Source organism: Gossypium hirsutum, chromosome A05 (genome assembly GCF_007990345.1).
Source record: "Gossypium hirsutum isolate 1008001.06 chromosome A05, Gossypium_hirsutum_v2.1, whole genome shotgun sequence".
Lineage (NCBI taxonomy): Eukaryota > Viridiplantae > Streptophyta > Magnoliopsida > Malvales > Malvaceae > Gossypium > Gossypium hirsutum.
The window spans coordinates 110769504-110788868 of NC_053428.1; the positions used below are offsets into that span (position 1 = coordinate 110769504).

The following is a 19365-nucleotide window of genomic DNA, read 5'->3' on the forward strand; positions in this document are numbered from 1 at the left end:
GATGAACGATTAAGAACCCATATGACAAATGAGTTGTGTTTGTCTAGATGATCATTTCGAGCAAGAAACTTGCGGGCGACTTCCCAATTTGATAAGACTCTTGAGGTGGGCATTGGATGCGAATAACACCTACAAACAAAAAAGAAAAGTTCATGAAATCGAAAGAGAAAACAAGTTACGAACACAGCCAAAGACATAGGAGGCAGTAGTCGTTCTTGATTAGTGTGGGATTCAGGGTCAACGACAAGACTCTCTTTGGCTCTGCCAACCAAGTTGACTAATGTTTAAACATCTGACTAATCATGTTCCGCCACATCACCACTAGTATCAATTAACCGCACGAACAGCGATGTCAACATGGACAGAAACGAAGGACTTTCTTTTTACCCGCTATGGTATTATTGTGCTTTCCCATAAAAGAAAAAAAAAAAACAAAGGTACAGAGCTTTTCTCCAGTAGGACCCAAGACCCAAGACTTTATTGCTTCCCTAACATTCCCCTCTTTGTCTCTAATTTATTTACTATTTTCCATTTAAAAGGAAATTGAGGTGACCCTACCCTAGACGTTTCCCGGAAATTTCTTCCCCTTTCTCCATCTCTTGTTCCAGGAGGAAAACAGAGAGGAAATTTTAAATGCAATAATCATTCATCCTCAACCTGTTTGTTTACTCCACTGAGATTTGTTAGTATGTTCCTTCTTCCTTCCTTCCAATCTTCCTTTACTTGTTTTTTTGATATTTCGTTGTTTAATATTCATAGATTTTTATTTTTCTCTATATTTTGTTCTTCAATTTCCAGAAGAATGTTTCGAATTTAAAATTTTCCCGACACTTTAGGGCTCTACTTATCGAATTTAAAAACTTTGACTTTGAAGAAACTGAAGCTGAAGCTGAAGGAATTGCTTGCTTGCATGTATGTATGTATGTATGTATGTATGTATGTATGTATGTTGTGAATCGTTTATAAATTGTTTTCTAAAATTTGGCTTTGTTTGTTTTGTAATTATTTCTAATTCACTTCTTCCATTTTGCTTTTTCTTTTTGGCGAAAATATTACTGTCAAGTACGTCATGCCTTTCAGATATTTTTGGCAAGTTGTTGGAGGTAGTGGCTTATCTGCAACTCCATGAAACGCGCCATGTCACTTTATATACTTTTTTTCTTTGTTTCCCCCTAGTAATTATTATGCTTATGAAACGATTTAATCGAAGTTATGCTTTGATCATCGTTCATGTTGAGGGAGAGTTTTTGACTAAGTTTTCAGCTTTCTTTCTGATTGGATGTAACTAATTTGATGACTGTTTCCAGTTGTCTTTAATATATGTCGTTTCACTGTCTAATGTTTGTGCATTACTATCTATTTTTGCTTCTGTGCTTGTTTCCAGCTGTCCCTGGTCTGCAATTGTGATTGGAATGGTCTAACATTTGGTTTCATGTATTTTCTTCTCCTTTTAGGGTCCGGCAATCAGATTTTTGCTGTACACGAACAATTTCCTTAAATTTCTGTGTTCCAGAGCTGATACTTCTTCTAGAGATGAGATCATTTAAAAAATTATAATTATGAATTATCCACCAGAGAAGGTTGTGAGGTCAGTACACTAGCATTTCATTTCATCCAGCGATTTTCTGCTGCAAAAGATGAATACTTTTTCTTTGGTGGATGCTGGGCTTGATTCTAAGTCTTAGATGTACCTTTTTAAAAATAAAAATAAAAATTCAGAATACCATTAAAATAATATTAGATATTCAATTTTGCTAGCAAAACCATCAGCTGTCATTCTTCATCCTTTTGCTTTATGCGATGACGCTATCACTAATACTCGTCACCTTTAGCTTCTGTTACTGACACCACTTCGTTTTGAATGAGCTAGCCCTTCATCTACTGCCACGATGCCTGTTAATTCTCCATTCATCACATGACAGTTATTATACTGTGCCTGAAAATGTTATATATGTGCGATTATTCTTGGGGTTTGGTTTTTCTATTATTAACCTTCACCCTATTTTATTTTAATTTATATAGAATAATAGACTGATTTTCTTCAATTGAATTGTCTTCCAGGTTCCAGGACTGGAATTCGGAGAAAACCTGCGAAGGACAATATGCTAATATTAATGGGATAAATTCAGGGAAATTTACATTTGCAATAAATTCATTTTCAGGAAAGTTTCAAAGAGGGGTTGAATCTGGTTCTGAGAGGATTAAAGCGATCAGAAAGTCATTTAAATCTAGTTCATTCAACCATGTTGTTGCTAAAGGCTTTGGTTCTAGTAAGAAAGTTCTTGATCCACAGGGGCCATTCCTTCAACGCTGGAACAAGATATTTGTATTATCATGTATAATAGCAGTCTCAATTGATCCACTGTTCTTTTACGTTCCAGTGGTTAATGATGACAAGAAGTGCCTTGCCTTGGATGAAAAGATGGAGACCACTGCTTGTGTGCTGCGTTCATTCACGGATATCTTCTATATAATCCATATCATTTTTCAGTTTCGTACTGGATTCATTGCACCTTCTTCTCGTGTATTTGGAAGAGGTGTTTTAGTTGAAGATTCACAGGCAATAGCAAAGAGGTATCTGCGGTCATACTTTTTAATTGACGTTCTAGCAGTTCTTCCCCTACCACAGGTAAGCAAACCTTTTAGGCCTATGAAATGTTCTTCTCTTGTATTTAGCTGGTTTATCTGTGACAGATCATACTCTATTTAATCTTTAAAAGTTAAAATGAGTTGCATGGATGGAGCTTTTAACTTATTGGGTAAGAAGGAACTTCATTCTCACTTTGAACTGTGAATAATATTTAGAAATTTCATTTCACTTGAGGTGTTAAACCATTCTATAATCTGTCATACCAATAGTTAGTATCAAGCTGTTAAAAGAATAACTTTAATTGTTCTAACCATTCTTCACTTTTTTAATGGAAATATGTTATTTTATCACAATTCGTTGTTGTAGGAACTCCCTTCTCTACATTATCATGTAGTCCTAATTCCTGTACTAGTATACGTGATATTTCGTGGAAGTCAAATTTTATGATCATTGAGCTTGATACTATTTGCTTGGACTTTTAACTTGCTGTTATTTTTGCAGCTGGTGATTTTAATTATCATACCTGAAATGAGTGGTTTGAAGTCATTGAATACGAAGAACTTGTTGAAAATTGTTGTTCTCTTCCAATATCTTCCAAGAGTTTTTCGAATTTATCCACTGTACAAGGAAGTTACAAGGACCTCTGGCATACTAACTGAAACTGCATGGGCTGGTGCTGCATTCAATCTGTTTCTTTACATGCTAGCAAGCCATGTAAGTTCGTTAGACTGGTAGTAGAATATTTTTGACAATAACTATGTACCTTTTCTTATATTTGCTTTTGTGCATGTATGTTTTGTGTTTGCCTTTGGCCCTTGAATGGTTTATTGCTCGTTAGACCAGACATTTCAAATTAAAACAGCATAACAAGTATCTCTCTTACCATTTGAACTTTGGTTTATATGGAGGAAAGGTTTATGTGTTTTTGAAATCAATCTGTCCTATTTTACTAACTATAATTTCTGGTAAGCAAGTGATATATGTTGTTTCAAATAGAGGTTGAAGCTTGTGTTTGGTAATTTGAAAGCCATACCTAGTTGTTGGTTAAGTTTTGATTGAATGGGTGGAAGAGTTAAGCATGATTGTGAAATATGAAAGGTTCTCTATTCAATGTCAGAGCAAGTATATACATAATTATCAGGCATGGGATAGTTTTTATAAACATAGTTTTCAGTTTTTAACCATCTGTAATGTTCATTCATTGTCCCCTTGATCCTCGCAACAAATTAGTGTCAAAATTTTGTTAAAAAGTTGAACTTGTTCAGAGTACTTGTGCATTGAAATGGCACTCTCCTGTCAAATATATAAGTTTCTTCTTGTCCATATATATAAGTAAAAGCTTATTACTTCTATTTTACAACAAACTGGCATCCTCCTTCATGACTTTAAGCATGCTGATTTTGCTTTTGAATTAACTCTGGGGTAAAATGTTGTATGGCTTTCTTATCTCAAATGCATTAGATAAACTTTGCAATGGATCGAATGTAGGTAACTGCATATGTATAAGCCTGGAGTAGTTACATTTCCTGTTTAAAATATATCTCTTTCTATGACTTACAAGCCTAGTTCATTCTCCTGCCATATTTTTTAATGGTAAAATGACTAGCTTTTTTGTAGGTTTTTGGGGCTTCTTGGTACTTGTTTTCTGTTGAAAGGGAGTTCACATGCTGGAAAGGTGCCTGTGGGAATAATACTACATGCCACCGCTCATTTTACTGTGACAATGGTGATTCTTATTTTAGGACATTGCTAAATCAGTCATGCCCCATACAAACACCCAACACAACGCTTTTCAATTTTGGAATATTCCTTGATGCTCTTCAATCTGGTATTGTGGAGTCAAAAGATTTTCCAGAGAAATTTTTGTACTGTTTCTGGTGGGGCCTGCAAAACCTAAGGTTTGGTCAAATTTGATGCTTTTTTTTTCCCCTTTTTTGCATGAAGTGTCCACTGGTCATTGCTTGTTTCCTTTTACTAGATGGGCTGATTTCAGCTATTTTTGACTAAATCTGTGATACCGAATTACATACATTCTATTCCGACTCTAGCATGCTTGTTGGCATACCATTTTTGACTTCTTTCACACTAATTTTAGTGTATGCCCATGTGTCTCATTAATCTGCCTAATTTCCATCAATATAATATATTGAGTTCGGATTGACAAGATTTATGAATTTAATTAATTAAAACTTATCCAAGCATTTATTTACTCTTTCAACATTCTTTAACTCTATTTCAGTTATCTGGTTAACTCATACGTCATGATCTCTCAGAATCATGATAATAATAAATGAAATGGATTCTTGTTTTCATTAGTGGTCTTTTCTTTGAGGGGGTTGGGTTGAAAAAGTACACATGCAGCCTACACAGAACATATAATGTGATCAACCCTCATAATATATGTGATGATCAGTGGGAAAAGTAAGGGTGTAAGCATTTCTCCTCTTTCTATAATATGGTTTATTGTTTTCCTTTCTTGGGTAGGGTAGAAACACTATTAGGCTTAGTTTGATGTATTGATGAAATTGAGATTACTCCCTGACAAAGCAGCACTATTCATTAGCTATTGTTCTTCAAAATACTGTGGTTAAATGGTTTTAAGAGGACATTGAGTGGTGGTCTTAATTACGACCTTCTTTATTTTGACTTGTTGAATCTATGTCTATCTTCACTCCAACTGCGCTTATTCTAATTTTGGCATATAATCATTTACTTCCTATTTCCTTGTTTTCTTGGGCACATTGCAGTTTTCATTTCGATCTCAGGCTTGGTTCTCTTTTCATTTCTCATTGGGAATATGCAGGTTTGTACAATTTATCTCAGTCTTTGACTTTGTATGTGGAGCTGTTTGTTTTGTAGCAATGGAACTGGTTTCTAATATCTAGGACACGATATTTTTGTTGGTAATTCTTTGCAGTCCGAAAGGCTTTTGCTAAAAAAAATAAACAAAAAAAAGTTTCTATCGTTAGGATTTTTGAAAATATTCTGCATGAGCTACAAGCTATTCAGTATTAGCTGAATTGTTGCATGTGGATCCCCTAAACAGTTCTTCTGAGAAGCATAAGAAATATTTTTACAAAGGTAATAGCTTTTCTGTTGTTTCCAGATTTTATAAAGTCCAAGTATCCGCATCTTTGTCACTTTCCTAATTTCGAAGGGGCAAAAAATTTGAAACATCACTCATACGGTTACCAGTGCAATTCCTTCCTCTGTTGCTTTCTCCAAATATCCAAAAGGAGATATCGAACATGTTTAGGATGTTTAGACTTTTTGATGCTTTGATTTCACTCTTACATAAGGACCCTAAATTATAGGTTATGACTAGTCAAATTTTCTGTGGAACAGACATATTTGCAGTCCACAACTACCAGATTGGAGGAGATGAGAGTGAAAAGACGTGATGCAGAACAATGGATGTCCCATCGCTTTCTACCTGAGAATCTGAGGGAGCGGATTAGACGATACGAGCAATACAGGTGGCAAGAAACTAGAGGAGTTGATGAAGAGAATTTACTTCGTAATCTCCCCAAGGACTTAAGAAGGGACATAAAGCGCCATCTTTGCTTGGCTCTGCTCATGAGAGTAGGTGCATTGACCTTCTACTCATTTGTTTTAACTGGGTTGCATACCTTTTAGGAATAAGATTGGTACATGTTATTATTTGACTTGTCTTTTCACTGTGAACCTATAATTTTAAGGTTATTTTACTCCTTTAAAGGTGCCAATGTTTGAGAAAATGGATGAGCAATTACTGGATGCAATGTGTGACCGTCTCAAGCCAGTTCTCTACACAGAGGAGAGCTACATTGTTCGGGAGGGAGACCCAGTTGATGAGATGCTCTTCATCATGCGGGGCAAACTATTGACAGTGACAACAAATGGTGGAAGAACTGGCTTCTTTAATTCTGAATATCTGGGGGCAGGAGACTTCTGTGGAGAGGAACTTCTTACATGGGCTCTAGATCCTCATTCTTCATCGAACCTCCCTATCTCAACAAGAACTGTCCGGGCCCTTACAGAAGTTGAAGCTTTTGCTCTGATGGCTGATGACTTAAAGTTTGTTGCTTCTCAGTTCCGTCGGCTTCATAGTAAGCAGCTGCGCCACACTTTCAGGTTCTATTCACTGCAGTGGCGAACTTGGGCTGCTTGTTTTATACAAGCTGCTTGGCGTCGTTATAGCAAAAGGAAACTAGAGGAATCTTTGAGAGAAGAGGAGAATAGATTGCAAGATGCTTTAGCCAATGCTGGTGGGAGCTCACCAAGTCTGGGTGCCACTATTTACGCCTCACGGTTTGCTGCCAATGCGCTTCGTGCTTTACGGCGAAACCGTTCTCGTAAGGCAAGAGTAACAGAGAGGGTACCGCCTCTGCTGCTTCAGAAGCCAGCAGAGCCTGATTTTACTGCTGAAGAACAGTAAACAGGTAGGCTTTCATTGCTTTTTTTTTTTTTTTCTTTTGGTGACTTTTACACTTGCTGGCATCATGTAAAGGGTTGTGTTTGCCCTCCCTAAAAAGGAAAGATAACTTGGCTGAAAGCTGCCATTTGTTGGGTGTGAGGTCTGTATATGATATGTAAAATCTTCAATATTTCGTTGTTTTGTTCCTTAATTTTGAGCAATCAACAATTTGTTTTCATGCAGTTTACTTCACATACGTGTATATATCTTTGTGTTTGACTGTCAAATAAGTAGTCCGCATAACAAAGTCAAGAACTTCTGCAAAAGGAAGCTGCATAAAGCAAAGAGTTCGTAAGTGCGCCAACGAAGCAATTTATTAACATCATTAAATCACCCTTAGATTATCTTGTTACCCCATTGTACCAGGCTCATGAAAATTTATTAACATGACAGTGTGAAACCCTAACACAATTTCCACTATTTTACATGACTAAAATAAGATATTGTGTCTGGATCTCTTTAAACCTAATCACTTCCCCACCTACATATCTAACATATGAATTCTTTACAAAGTGTTCACTCACGTGCAAAATAAGGTAATATTCTTCATCTCATGACATCTGCAAATATAAACAAACAATTTACTCAACAAAACCAGCAAGAAAATTCAAAACATAGGGACCATTTCTTTGAATATAACAACAAACAGTGAGACATTATTAAAAGTAAACAACAGAACATTGTAGGCATCCACCGTTTTTAATATTCAAACGTATTTCAAAAGCTTTTTGGTTGGAATTGTGCCTATTTTAAACAAACTCATTAAACATGTTTATGCGATTTATTTGTTTTTGAAAGCATGTTACTTAGCAAAATAATATTGAGTTAATTAGAATTGTTCCGATAATATAACGTGGCGTCACACATTTAAATCTTACAATTGCGTGTGAAGTGTGACAAATATATTTTATAAGTATTAATATATATAGCTATTATTATATATAGATTATAATAAAATATATAATATCAATAATTATGTGTAATTTTGTATATTTAATTACATGTTTCTAATTACAATACATAAAATATTATTAAAAAATTAATATCTTAATAAATTATTATTTTTATTAAATTAGATTTTGAATTGGGCTTTTAACTTTTACAAATTGTATTTGGATATTGAGTTTATTTTTGTTATTTTTTACTAGAGATTTGAGCTACGAGTAGTTTATTTTGAATTTGGGTAATAATTGATATTTTATTTGGGTTTGAGTTTAATATAATATATTTGGGTTCGAAAATAAATATTTTAGAATATCGATATTAGGTTTAAAAATTTAATAAGAAAGATTAAAAGTTATTCAATTGTCAATATAATATAATAATAAACAATAAAAGATATTTTTTATCGATTCATATATATCATTGAATAAATATATTTTTCATACAATAAGTATTTTAATTATTTTATATAAAAGAACTCTATTACATATATATATAATTTATGTTTTTCTATAAGATAAATTTAAATTGTGCTTTCATTGTATAAAATCAAAATGAATTATTACATTTCAAATTAAAATATTTATAACTTGGAAATTTCAAAATTATTTGAACCTTTTAGAACTCGCCCAACTCAATCAAAGCCTAAATCCGAAAAAGATCCAAGCCTGAGTTGATCCAAATCTAAAAGAAAATTGAATTTAAAAAATCTGAATATGATGAAATCCAAACCCGCTCGAGCTTGTCTATTTGTGACCTCTAATCTTGTGTTATTTGGAGCTATTTATATTTTTTCTATACTTTTTCTTTGTTTTGTATTACTAGAAGTCTAGAACTTAATCCTTCTAGAATCTCAAATCAAACTTTATCAATGCATAAGAAAATTATTTGTAATTATCGATTGAGTTTTAACTCAATTAGTATCAGCATTATTATTAATACAAGAGGACGTGAATTTAAGTGCGTTGAAACACATTATCCTCCTATTTATGAGTTGGAGAGAGACTTTGAGTAATTCTAAGCATCGTGTCAAACGAATAAATATTATCAAAATTTATAATAAGATGAATTCAAATTAAAATTAGCAATTAAGTTTGAACCCTAAATGAATTTTCATTTTGCATGATTATTAGGTTTTATTATTTATTTATTATTATTATTTTTATGAGTTACAAAAAAAAAAAAAACCCTAACAATCACTGCAATTCGAACTTAGGCTATACCTTTCAACCACCTCGTATGTAATACTGACTTAAAGAATAAATGAAGAAAGGGCGGTGGAAGTGTAATTATATCTATCAGCAAATACGTGTCATAAAATAAGTCATGCTCTCATCTTTATCATCGGTAATTTAACTCCAATCAATCTGATATTTTTCAATTTTTAACTGTTGCTAGTAAATGGGAAGATGCTCAAGATTTGGACACCGCACCACATGGCCCAATGTACGAGGACCAAATCCCAAAAGTTACCGACCACAATCCACCACGTGTTCCCTCAGGTCAACATTCCTTGTCAGACAAAATCACATTAATCACGAACGAGACGCCACGTAATACGATTTCTAGAGATCACCGGTGGGCCCCTGACCGAATCACTGACCGTAAGTTCCAACCTCCACGTTTTTCGATCCGAAATCTACACCGTCCACGTCTCTCGCTTGAAAAATCCCATTAAGTGGTACATAAATCCCCATGTGGCTACCCCCCATCCCATCGCGCAAAATCCAACGGCCCATATTCAATGCTTTTTCACCCTACCCTACTTATATCAACTTACTTTTATTTTTGTGTCCTCCAGTTGTCGCCTTGCCTTTCGATTCCATGCAGAAAAAGAAGAAAAATAAATAAACTGCAATGAAGAAGGACAAAATACCGAAGCTTCAATCTTTATCGACCAAATATCCTCGGAGAATGACGTCAGATCCCAGCGAAGTCAGTCGTCTTACTGTCATCAGGACCAAGGATGCTCGCCGGAGGAGGTTGGAAATTAGAAGGTTGAAGTATACATTTGAGACGATGATGAATATAACCATCACAGAAAACAGCAACAACGGCAATAAAGACAAGGATGATCTTCTTCATGGATCAAAACTCAGCAACGGTTTAACGGAAATATCTCTTTCGTTGTCCTCTCCATCATCAAATCAATCAACTTCGGCGGAGAACGGCATCGTTTTAGCTCGTTTTGGAGAGAAAACTTGCATGAAAAACGATGATGCGTCAACCTCAGCCTGCACGTCTCATGGGTTGCTGTCAGTTATCGGTCGGAGATGTGAAATGGAAGATGCAGTGAAAGTAGAGTTAGGGTTTATTGCGAAAGGAGGGGAAAAGTTTGATTTTTATGGAGTTTATGACGGGCACGGCGGGTCCAGGGTGGCGGAGGAGTGTAAAGAAAGGTTGCATAAACTGTTGGTGGAGGAAATAGTAGAGGAAGGAAGCGGGAGTGGGATTGATTGGGGAAGAACAATGGAGAGATGCTTTGAGAAGATGGATGAAGAGGTGAATAAAGGGAGGATGGCAGATGAGATGGTGGGGTCAACGGCGCTTGTGGCGGTGGTTGGTAAAGGAAACGTAGTAGTGGCCAATTGCGGGGATTCAAGAGCTGTTTTATCGAGGGGTGGTGTTGCTATGCCCTTGTCTTTTGATCACAAGGTAACACATATATCTATTGTTTTTCTGAAATTATATACACATACCATGCTCCGTCACAAGTTTTAGTTTTACTCTATGTTGTGCTATCAAAATTGACATTTAATGCGAGTATTGATGAGTTGTAAGCCAAGCCCTTGATGTATAGGAACCTTTTCAAGCAGAATGTTCTTAAAGGTTTAATTGGAAACTATGAAACCATGAGATCTTCAATTCAATGGAGGTGTAACTTCATATATATGGGAAATGAATGGAAGTATCTGAATCTCAAAGCTAGACTGAAGCTCTTCGTTTTCCACAAATAATGTCTAATTAGCAATAAGAGGTTTAAGCTCGCCATCCCTTTAGGGTGATCAAGGATGATGCTTATATTTATATACTAATTTAACTTTACATCTCTTTCAATTTGCCCCCTTTTTCTTTACACTTGTTTTCTTTGCCTCTACTTTGACTTATATTGATACATGCTTAATCATTATGTTTATATACTATCTATTGTCGCTCCTTCCAAACTGTTATTATTGCGATGCACAGCTTTTATAAGTAGAACTTGGTCCTACGAATTTTATTGAAATGAAAAAAAGAATTTATTCAATAGTATATTATACTGAGTTTAAGGACGAAGGTAAAGGGGCAGGTAGTGGTGGTGGCCTCCCATATTGATACTTTGTTTGTGCAAAGCCCGACAGGCCTGATGAGTTGGAGAGAGTTGAAGCTGCTGGTGGAAGGGTCATAAACTGGAATGGATATCGAGTGCTTGAGTACTGGCCACTTCAAGATCCATAGGTAACCAAATATTCTTGCAATAGATGCATAATATTCTATTCATATGTAAATGTAATTTGGAATGCATGCAGGTGATCAATACCTCAAACCCTTTGTGATATGCAAACCGGAAGTGACCGTACGAGAGGTAACGAATGGTGACGAGTTCCTGATACTGGCTAGTGACGGACTTTGGGATGTGGTATCGAATGAGGTGGCGTGTCGAGTGGTAAGGCGATGTCTGAACGGCCAAATAAGGAGCAAAACAGCTGATGCTTTGAATCAAAACGGTGCTTCTGAAGCAGCGGCGGTGTTGGTTGAGCTCGCAATGTCTAGGGGTAGCAAAGACAACATTAGTGTGATTGTGGTCGAGTTAGGAAAAACGTAGCACAGTCGTGTGTTGTCTGAATCTGGAATTGCTGACTGAAGGGTTTGGTTTAACCATTGGTTGGGGATGGAGTTGGATCAGACATTTGATTCCATTTTTCATGGTGTTTTTACTTGGAACACCTCATTTTTAAAGTTCTGTTGGTATATTATAGATAAAATAAAAATAATTTTATAAATATCGGTACAAAAGCTGTTTTAAGGCAACTAAAACTAACAATTTAATTTGCATGATTACAGCAATTTGATATTTCCAATTTACAATATAGATTGTTGATACAGTTTCTGGTTGGGTGGAGTAGGGAGAAAATAGATGTTGATGTGAAGAGGAAGATAAAAAGGTATTTCCTCAAGAGCATATTTAGATATGTATATAAGGTGGTTTCTTCCTGCTCGGATTTTTGGTCGGATTTTAGGTCAGGTTAAGATGTATTTTATGATAATTTGTCCCTTACCTGAATAAGAGTTATAAAGTGAGTCTTTTGAGATAAATTTACAAGCATACGTTGTGTAATTAAGGGCTTATTACATAAGTTTGAACTCAAAAATTTATGGAGTAAATTTTGTTATTCGAGAACATGGTACAGGAGTTAAAAAGGTTATTGGAGAAATAGTTTGAAGAAAACTAATCATATTATAGAATATTGCAAATTGTATTTTTAAAAATGTCTAGAATTGTATTTCAAGTAAAAGGTCCGTAAGAAAGCCAAAGGTTGTGATTTTAAATTAGCTGATTATGAGATTCATAAAATAGGGTAAGTAAAAGGTTATGATCGTGAATTAGAAGACCGTGAGATTCATAAAATTTTGTAAGTAAAAGATTGTAATTGTAAATTAACAAATTGTAAGAAAGTTAGAGGTCGTGATCGTAAATCAGTGGATCATAAAAAGGTCGAAGTGATAGTGATCGTAAATTAATAGACTATAATAAAAGCCGAAGGTGATCGGGTTAAGATATATTTTATAACATAGATCATTGAATTAAGCTTCAACGTTGACAAACCTTTAATTAATGAAAGGTTAAAATGTGATTATAGTCTTTGTACTTTTTGAAAGTTAAAAATTTGGTTTTTGTATTTGTATTTTTAGGAATTTAATACTTGTACTTTTTAAAATTTAAAATTCAGGTTCAATTATTAACTCTATGATCACTTGGGTGTAATTAATCTGAATTTAATAGTTGAACTTGAATTTTGATACAATGTCTAGAACTATCCAAGCCCCATTCTAACCTATAAATAAGAGAATAATGCGTTTTATCACACTTAAACTCACTCTTACATTGCTAACATAGCCATGTCAATCGAATTAAGATTCAATCGACTTAAACTTTTATATTTTTTGGCCAATATTTGTTTCGGTCTTTAGGTGTTTGCTGCAATATTCCATTTTTTTTTCGATAAATTGCTTTGTGTTCATTATCCCAAAAAAACACACTTCACAATAATCATCCTAAACCTGAACAAATATTTCGAGTTGTTGAAAATTATAGAAAGAAGACTGCTTAGATAATTGAGGTAGGTTGAGAGGCAGTTTTCATATTTATATTATTAGACAAACATTTTCAATTCTTAAGGAGAGACGCATGACTCATGAGAGGAAAAATCCATAATTTGATTAGTCAAAGTCTGAACAAATTTTTAAATGGGCAGTCCATCTTGTTTCATGAATGAAAAATCCAAAATCTATGGCCATAAACTTTTCTCATAATAACACTATTAAAATAAAGCCTATAATTTTCATCAAAATATCCATGATAAGTCCCAAAATAACTTTTTAATAGCAAAATTGCACCTTTAGTCCCTTCTCTTATCACTTCTCTTTAATTAATACCAAATATGACACTTAACACTTTATATCTTCTCAATCCCATACATTGAAAATATCAATAAAATAATATTTCCATCATAAAGTACTTGATAAATGGCTAAAGTATCCGATTATGGCAAACTTACCATATTACTCTTTTTGTTTCTTTGTACAATTTTTTCGCAACAATGAGCACTTATCCAAACCAAAAATCAAAATTCAAATATATCCCTTAAATAAGTCCATAAATGGTGAAAATTACACTTTTACCTATGTTCTAGTCAAAATGGGAAATTTATAATTTGGTCACTATACTTTTCATTTTATTCAATTAAGTCCAAACTTGCTTTTCCTTGATAAATACATGTCTCATGTCGACTTAATATTTAAAAATCATTATCAATCCATAATTTCTCAAATTAGTCACTTTACACTTTAGTCCTCATACTTTCTTAACTTTACAATTTAATCATTTTTTTTTCACATGCAAAATTTACTTCATTGATTTCCAAAAAAAAAATACTTATAGTCCCTTCTAAAAATTCTCTCTATTTTCTCATTATTGAATTTTCTCAAAAATTCACTATAGTAATTTTCAGAATAGTGTTATTTATTGTACTGTAAAATTTAAGCGATGTTACAAAAGCTTGAACTGTTTAAGGACTATTAATTACCTAAATTTTTTAAAAAAAGAATGAAGATTCCAATTTGATTGTAATTGAAGATGATTTTTTTATAATAATAAAGAATAAGATATTTAAAAAAAAAGTTGGGATTGAAGATAATTCTCTAGAATAATTTAAAAAAAAAGAGAAGATGAAGACATATCAAGAAGAGGGAATGAAAATGACTTAAAACTAATGCTTTTAGAAAAGGTCATTGTAATTGATCGATCACTTTATTATAGGGACTTCTATTATTAAGTGGATCAATTTAGTCCATATATTATTAAAAGGAATTAAATAATGTCAAATTGGAATATAGTTAGCATTTATTGTATAAAAAATGTGAATTATTGTTTACAGAGTTAATGTCTTTAGTCTTGAAAGACTCGAACTTATCTTTCCTCGGAACAAACTTGATTAAGGACTCCGCTATGATTAAGGACTCCGCTACGGTCATTGCTTTGGTAAGTTCTTTGACCTCTCGATGTTGCAATTGTTGCTTCGCCCAAGGTTTCAGCCTATCTATAAAGGAGAAAAATGTCTCTTTCTAACCCAAATAAAAAATATAGAGCATAATTCACTGAAATCCTTCATATACTCCTTGATTATGCCTTGTTATGTAAGTCAACGCAACTTAACTGGAGCCTCATCCTCGACATATTCTTAGTAAAATTGCCCTTTGAATTCCTTTTGAAACTCCTCCTAAATCCCAATTGTGGCTCCACTTTGTTTCTTATCTGTGGAGCTACAATGTCACTATAAAATAGTGACATCAATAAAATACTTAGATGAATTATTTAACTTAGTAGTAGCATCCTTGATGCCTCTAGCACAAAAGTATTGTTCCATTCCCTATAAAAAGTTGTCCACATTTATCGTGAACCTCATCCCCTTAAATTCTTTCTGCTTGAGGACATCAACCTTAGGCTCTGTTACCACAGCCAACATGCCATTACCTAAAGCAGCTTTATAGATAACAAGCTCCCTATTCAACTCTTCAATTTGTTCTTTCAAAGTTGTCACCACGACCTCAAGAGTATCACCTCTCTCTGCCAGCTTACCCACAGAGGTACTAAGAACCCCTTGCATTGCGTTCACACTAGTACCGAGAGCCTCTGCCACCTGTCCCTTGAGTTGCTCTTTCACTGAGTCTAGCTCTGTGGTTCGCCCCTTAACTACTTCGAGTATTTCCTTCATGCCACCCACAAATTCCTTAAGGGTGGTCACTCAACCTTCCAAAGCTAACAATATATCCCTTGATCTACTAGCTTTCCTAGCCAAACACTAGTTCTTGATGCCAATTGTCGCGAGCTCTTGTTTAGTTACTTCTTTCTCCATCTCAATCAACACCATACTAAACACTGGCTCTTGATACCAATTGTCACGAGGCTAGAACTTTAGTTTGGCAAATCGTGCAGCCTTGGGCAAGAACTTAGCTTCAAATTCGCCTAAGTCCACCTAAATCTCAAAAAGTGAGAAATCACAAAGAAATTCTCTAATGCACCAAAACTTAGTGGAAGCAAACACAAAGGTGAAGAAGCAACGAAAGAACTAGAAAAGCCACAAGAAAGCAATACACAATGTGTTTGAGTAAATGCTCTTAATTATATTTAGTAACTCTGAATGGAATACATTAAGTGATTGCAAATGAAGAGGGAAACCTCTATTTATAGTTGAGATCTCTTTGATGCAACAACTCAATTTAAATTACATCGACAATCAAGATTAAAACCTATCTACAAATGAGAGTTCTAAGGGATTTAAGCTCTATACAATCTAATCCCTTAGGATTACAAATATTCACCATAGTAACTCTAGTTTTACTGGAGAATTTCATTAAGCTACCAAGGCTTCAAGTGGATGGCTTCTCAATGTGTTCCATTAATCATGCCAATTCAAGTGGGTTAAAAGAGCCTCATTTGATCAATTGACCTCATTGGGCGATACTGTGCACATTGATTACAGGCTTTGATCCGCAGATTTTATTGTTTCGGTTTATTACTTAAATGAAACAATTTGCTTAATCTGAACAATATCAATACAAAATTGATTGTGATGATTTAATAAAAAAAGAAGACATACTATTAAGCATCATGCAATGGAGCAAGACAGGTTAAATGTTGTCAAATCCATCACCGCTCCACAGTTAACATGTTTGTTCTACCACCCGCCTCGCTCCACTTTGGATATATAATCTGAAAAATCATTATCACCGCATATATATTAGAAGCATTCATCCCCATCCCATCTCACCTTGCTTCACTATGCTTTAATTTAATTTTTATTTCTAGCTATTTTAATAATTTTACTTTTTTTAAGACAAGTAAATATTTAAACATAATTTTTTAAAAATATAAATATAAAACATATGAATTTTTCGTATAATATATTATTATATTATTATCATTTTAATAATTATTTCGAGATGGGGTGAGTAGAGCAGTCAATGACTATAATTGTTCTACACTCATGTGAAAAGAATTATCTCATTATAATATTTCCATCATAAAGTACTTGATAAATGACTAAAGTATCCGATTATGGCAAAGTTATCATATTATTCTTTTTGTTTCTTCGTACAGTTTCTTCACAACATTGAGCACTTATCCAAAACTAAAAATAAAAAATGAAATATATCCCTCAAATAAGTCCATAAATGGTGAAAATGATACTTTTACCTATATTCTAGTCAAAATGAGAAATTTGTAATTTGAGCCCTATACTTTTCATTTTATTCAATTAAGTCCAAACTTGTTTTTTCTTGATAATAAATGTCTCATGTCGGCTTAATATTTACAAATCATTATCAATCCATAATTTCTAAAATTAGTTACTTTACACTTTAGTTCTCATACTTTTTTAATTTTACAGTTTAGTCATTTTCTTCACAATTTCACATACAAAATTTACTTCATTGATTTCCAAAAATAAATACTTATGGCCCCTTCTAAAAATTCTCTTTATTTTCTCATTATTGAATTTTCTCAAAAATTCATTGTAGTGATTCTTAGAATAGTGTTGTTTACCATATTGTAAAATTTAAGGGGTGTTACAAAAGCTTGAAGAAGTTTAAGGACTACTAATTACCTTAAAATTTTTAAAAAGAATGAAGATTCCAATTTGATTGTGATTGAAGATGATTTTTTTATAATAACCAAAAAGAAGACATTTCAAAAAAAAAAAAGGTTGGGATTCAAGATAATCCTTCAGAATAATTAAGAAAAAACAAGAAGACATATCAAGAAGACAGAATGAAAATGACTTCAAACTAATGGTTTTAAAAAAGGTGATTGTACTTGATAGATCACTCTATTACAATTAAGACTTATTTGGTTCTTGTTGACTAAATTGTACATTTATAAAGAGACTAATTTGATCTAATCCCTATAATACAAGGGCTCCCAGATTCACTTCTCATTATGTGGTTTCTCATTACCACCATTTTCACCATTGTCATTTTTAACATGTCATTCTTCATCTCCCACAAAATTACCTGTCTCATTGGTCTTGGTAGACTCGAACTTGTCTTTCCTCGACACAAACTTAATTAATGACTCTGTTACAATCATTGCTTTGGTAAGTTCTTTGACCCCTCGACGTTGCAATTGTTGCTTCGCCCAAGGTTTCAGCCTATCCATAAGGGAGAAAAATGTCTCTTTTTCACCCAAACAAAAAAATATGGAACATGATCCACTAAACTCCTTCATATACTCCCTGATTATGCCTTGTTACGTAAGTCGATGCAACTTAACTTGAGCCTCATCCTAGACATATTTTAGGTAAAATTGCCTCTTGAATTCCTTTTGAAACTCCTCTAAAGTCCCAATTGTGGCTCCACATTGTTTCTCATATGCGGACCTACAATGTCACTATAAAAGAGCAACATCAATAAAATACATAGATGCAGTATTTACCTTAGTAGCAGCATCATTGATGCTTTTAGCACGGAAGTTTTATTCCATTCACTATAAAAAGTTATTCATATACATTACGAACCTTATCCCCTTAAATTCTTTCAGCTTAAGGGCATTGAATTTAAGCTTGGGTATCGCAGCCAACATGTCATTACCTAAAGCATCTTTACAGATAACAAGCTCCCCTTTGAAATCTTCAATTTGTTCCTTCAAAGTTGCCACCACGGCCTCAAGAGTATCACCTCTCTCTGTCAGCTTACCCACAGAGGTATTGTGAACCCCTTGTATTGTGTTCACACTAGTACTAAGAGCCTCTGCCACTTGTCCCTTGAGTTGCTCTTTCACTGAGTCTAGCTCTTGGTGCGTCCCTTAACTACTTCGAATGTTTCCTTCATGCCACCCACGAATTCTTTGAGGCTGGTCATTCAACCTTTTAAAGCTGACAATATATCCCTTGATCTAGTAGCTTTCCTAGCCAAACACTAGTTCCTGATGCCAACTTGCACGAGCTCTTGATTATTTACTTCTTTCTCCATCTCAATTAACACCTTACCAAACACTAGCTCCTAATACTGTCACGAGGCTAAAACTTTAGTGTGAGAAACCATGCAGCTTTGGGCAAGAACTTAGCTTCAAATTCATCTAAGTCCACCTAAATCTCAAAATGTGATAAATCACAAAGAAATTCTCTAAGGTACCAAAACTTAGCGGAAGAAAACACAAAAGTGAAGAAACAATGAAAGAACTAGAGAAGCCACAAGAAAGCAATGTACACAAGGTGTTAGAGTAAATGCTCTCAATTATATTAGTAACTACGAATTGAATACATTGAGTGATTGCAAATGAAGGTGGAAACCTCTATTTATAGTTGAGATCTCTCTGATGCAACAGCTCAATTTAAATTACATCGACAATCAAGATTAAAATCTATCTACAAATGAGAGTTATAAGGGATTTAAGCTCTGTACAATCTAATCCATTGAGATTACAAATATTCACCATGGTAACTCTAGTTTTACTAGAGAATTTCACTAAGCCACCAATGCTTCAAATGGATGGGCTTGTCCATGTGTTCCATGAATCATGCCAATTCAAGTGGGTTAAAAGAGCTCCATTTGATTAATTGACCTCATTGGGCAATATTGTGCACATTGATTACAGGCTTTGATCCGCAGATTTTATTGT

The 19365-nt window shown here is 34.1% G+C and overlaps 1 protein-coding gene and 1 pseudogene across 2 annotated transcripts; both read left to right on the forward strand.

Moving 5' to 3' along the window:
- Positions 1-418: 418 nt before the first annotated feature.
- Positions 419-7238, forward strand: LOC107904253 (cyclic nucleotide-gated ion channel 1). Of its 2 annotated transcripts, none has more exons than XM_016830561.2 (8): positions 419-686; positions 1455-1588; positions 2062-2629; positions 3092-3304; positions 4208-4316; positions 5338-5393; positions 5936-6172; positions 6309-7238. In XM_016830561.2, exons 2-8 carry the CDS (start codon positions 1560-1562, stop codon positions 7005-7007), a joined length of 1911 nt encoding a protein of 636 aa, XP_016686050.2. In that variant the 5' UTR covers positions 419-686; positions 1455-1559; the 3' UTR covers positions 7008-7238. The 2 variants fall into 2 exon arrangements, with proteins under 2 accessions (XP_016686050.2, XP_040970574.1); XM_041114640.1 differs by lacking the exon at positions 419-686 and adding an exon at positions 890-912.
- Positions 7239-9708: 2470 nt separating this feature from the next.
- LOC107904252 (protein phosphatase 2C 51-like) lies at positions 9709-12045 on the forward strand (annotated as a pseudogene).
- Positions 12046-19365: the final 7320 nt, after the last annotated feature.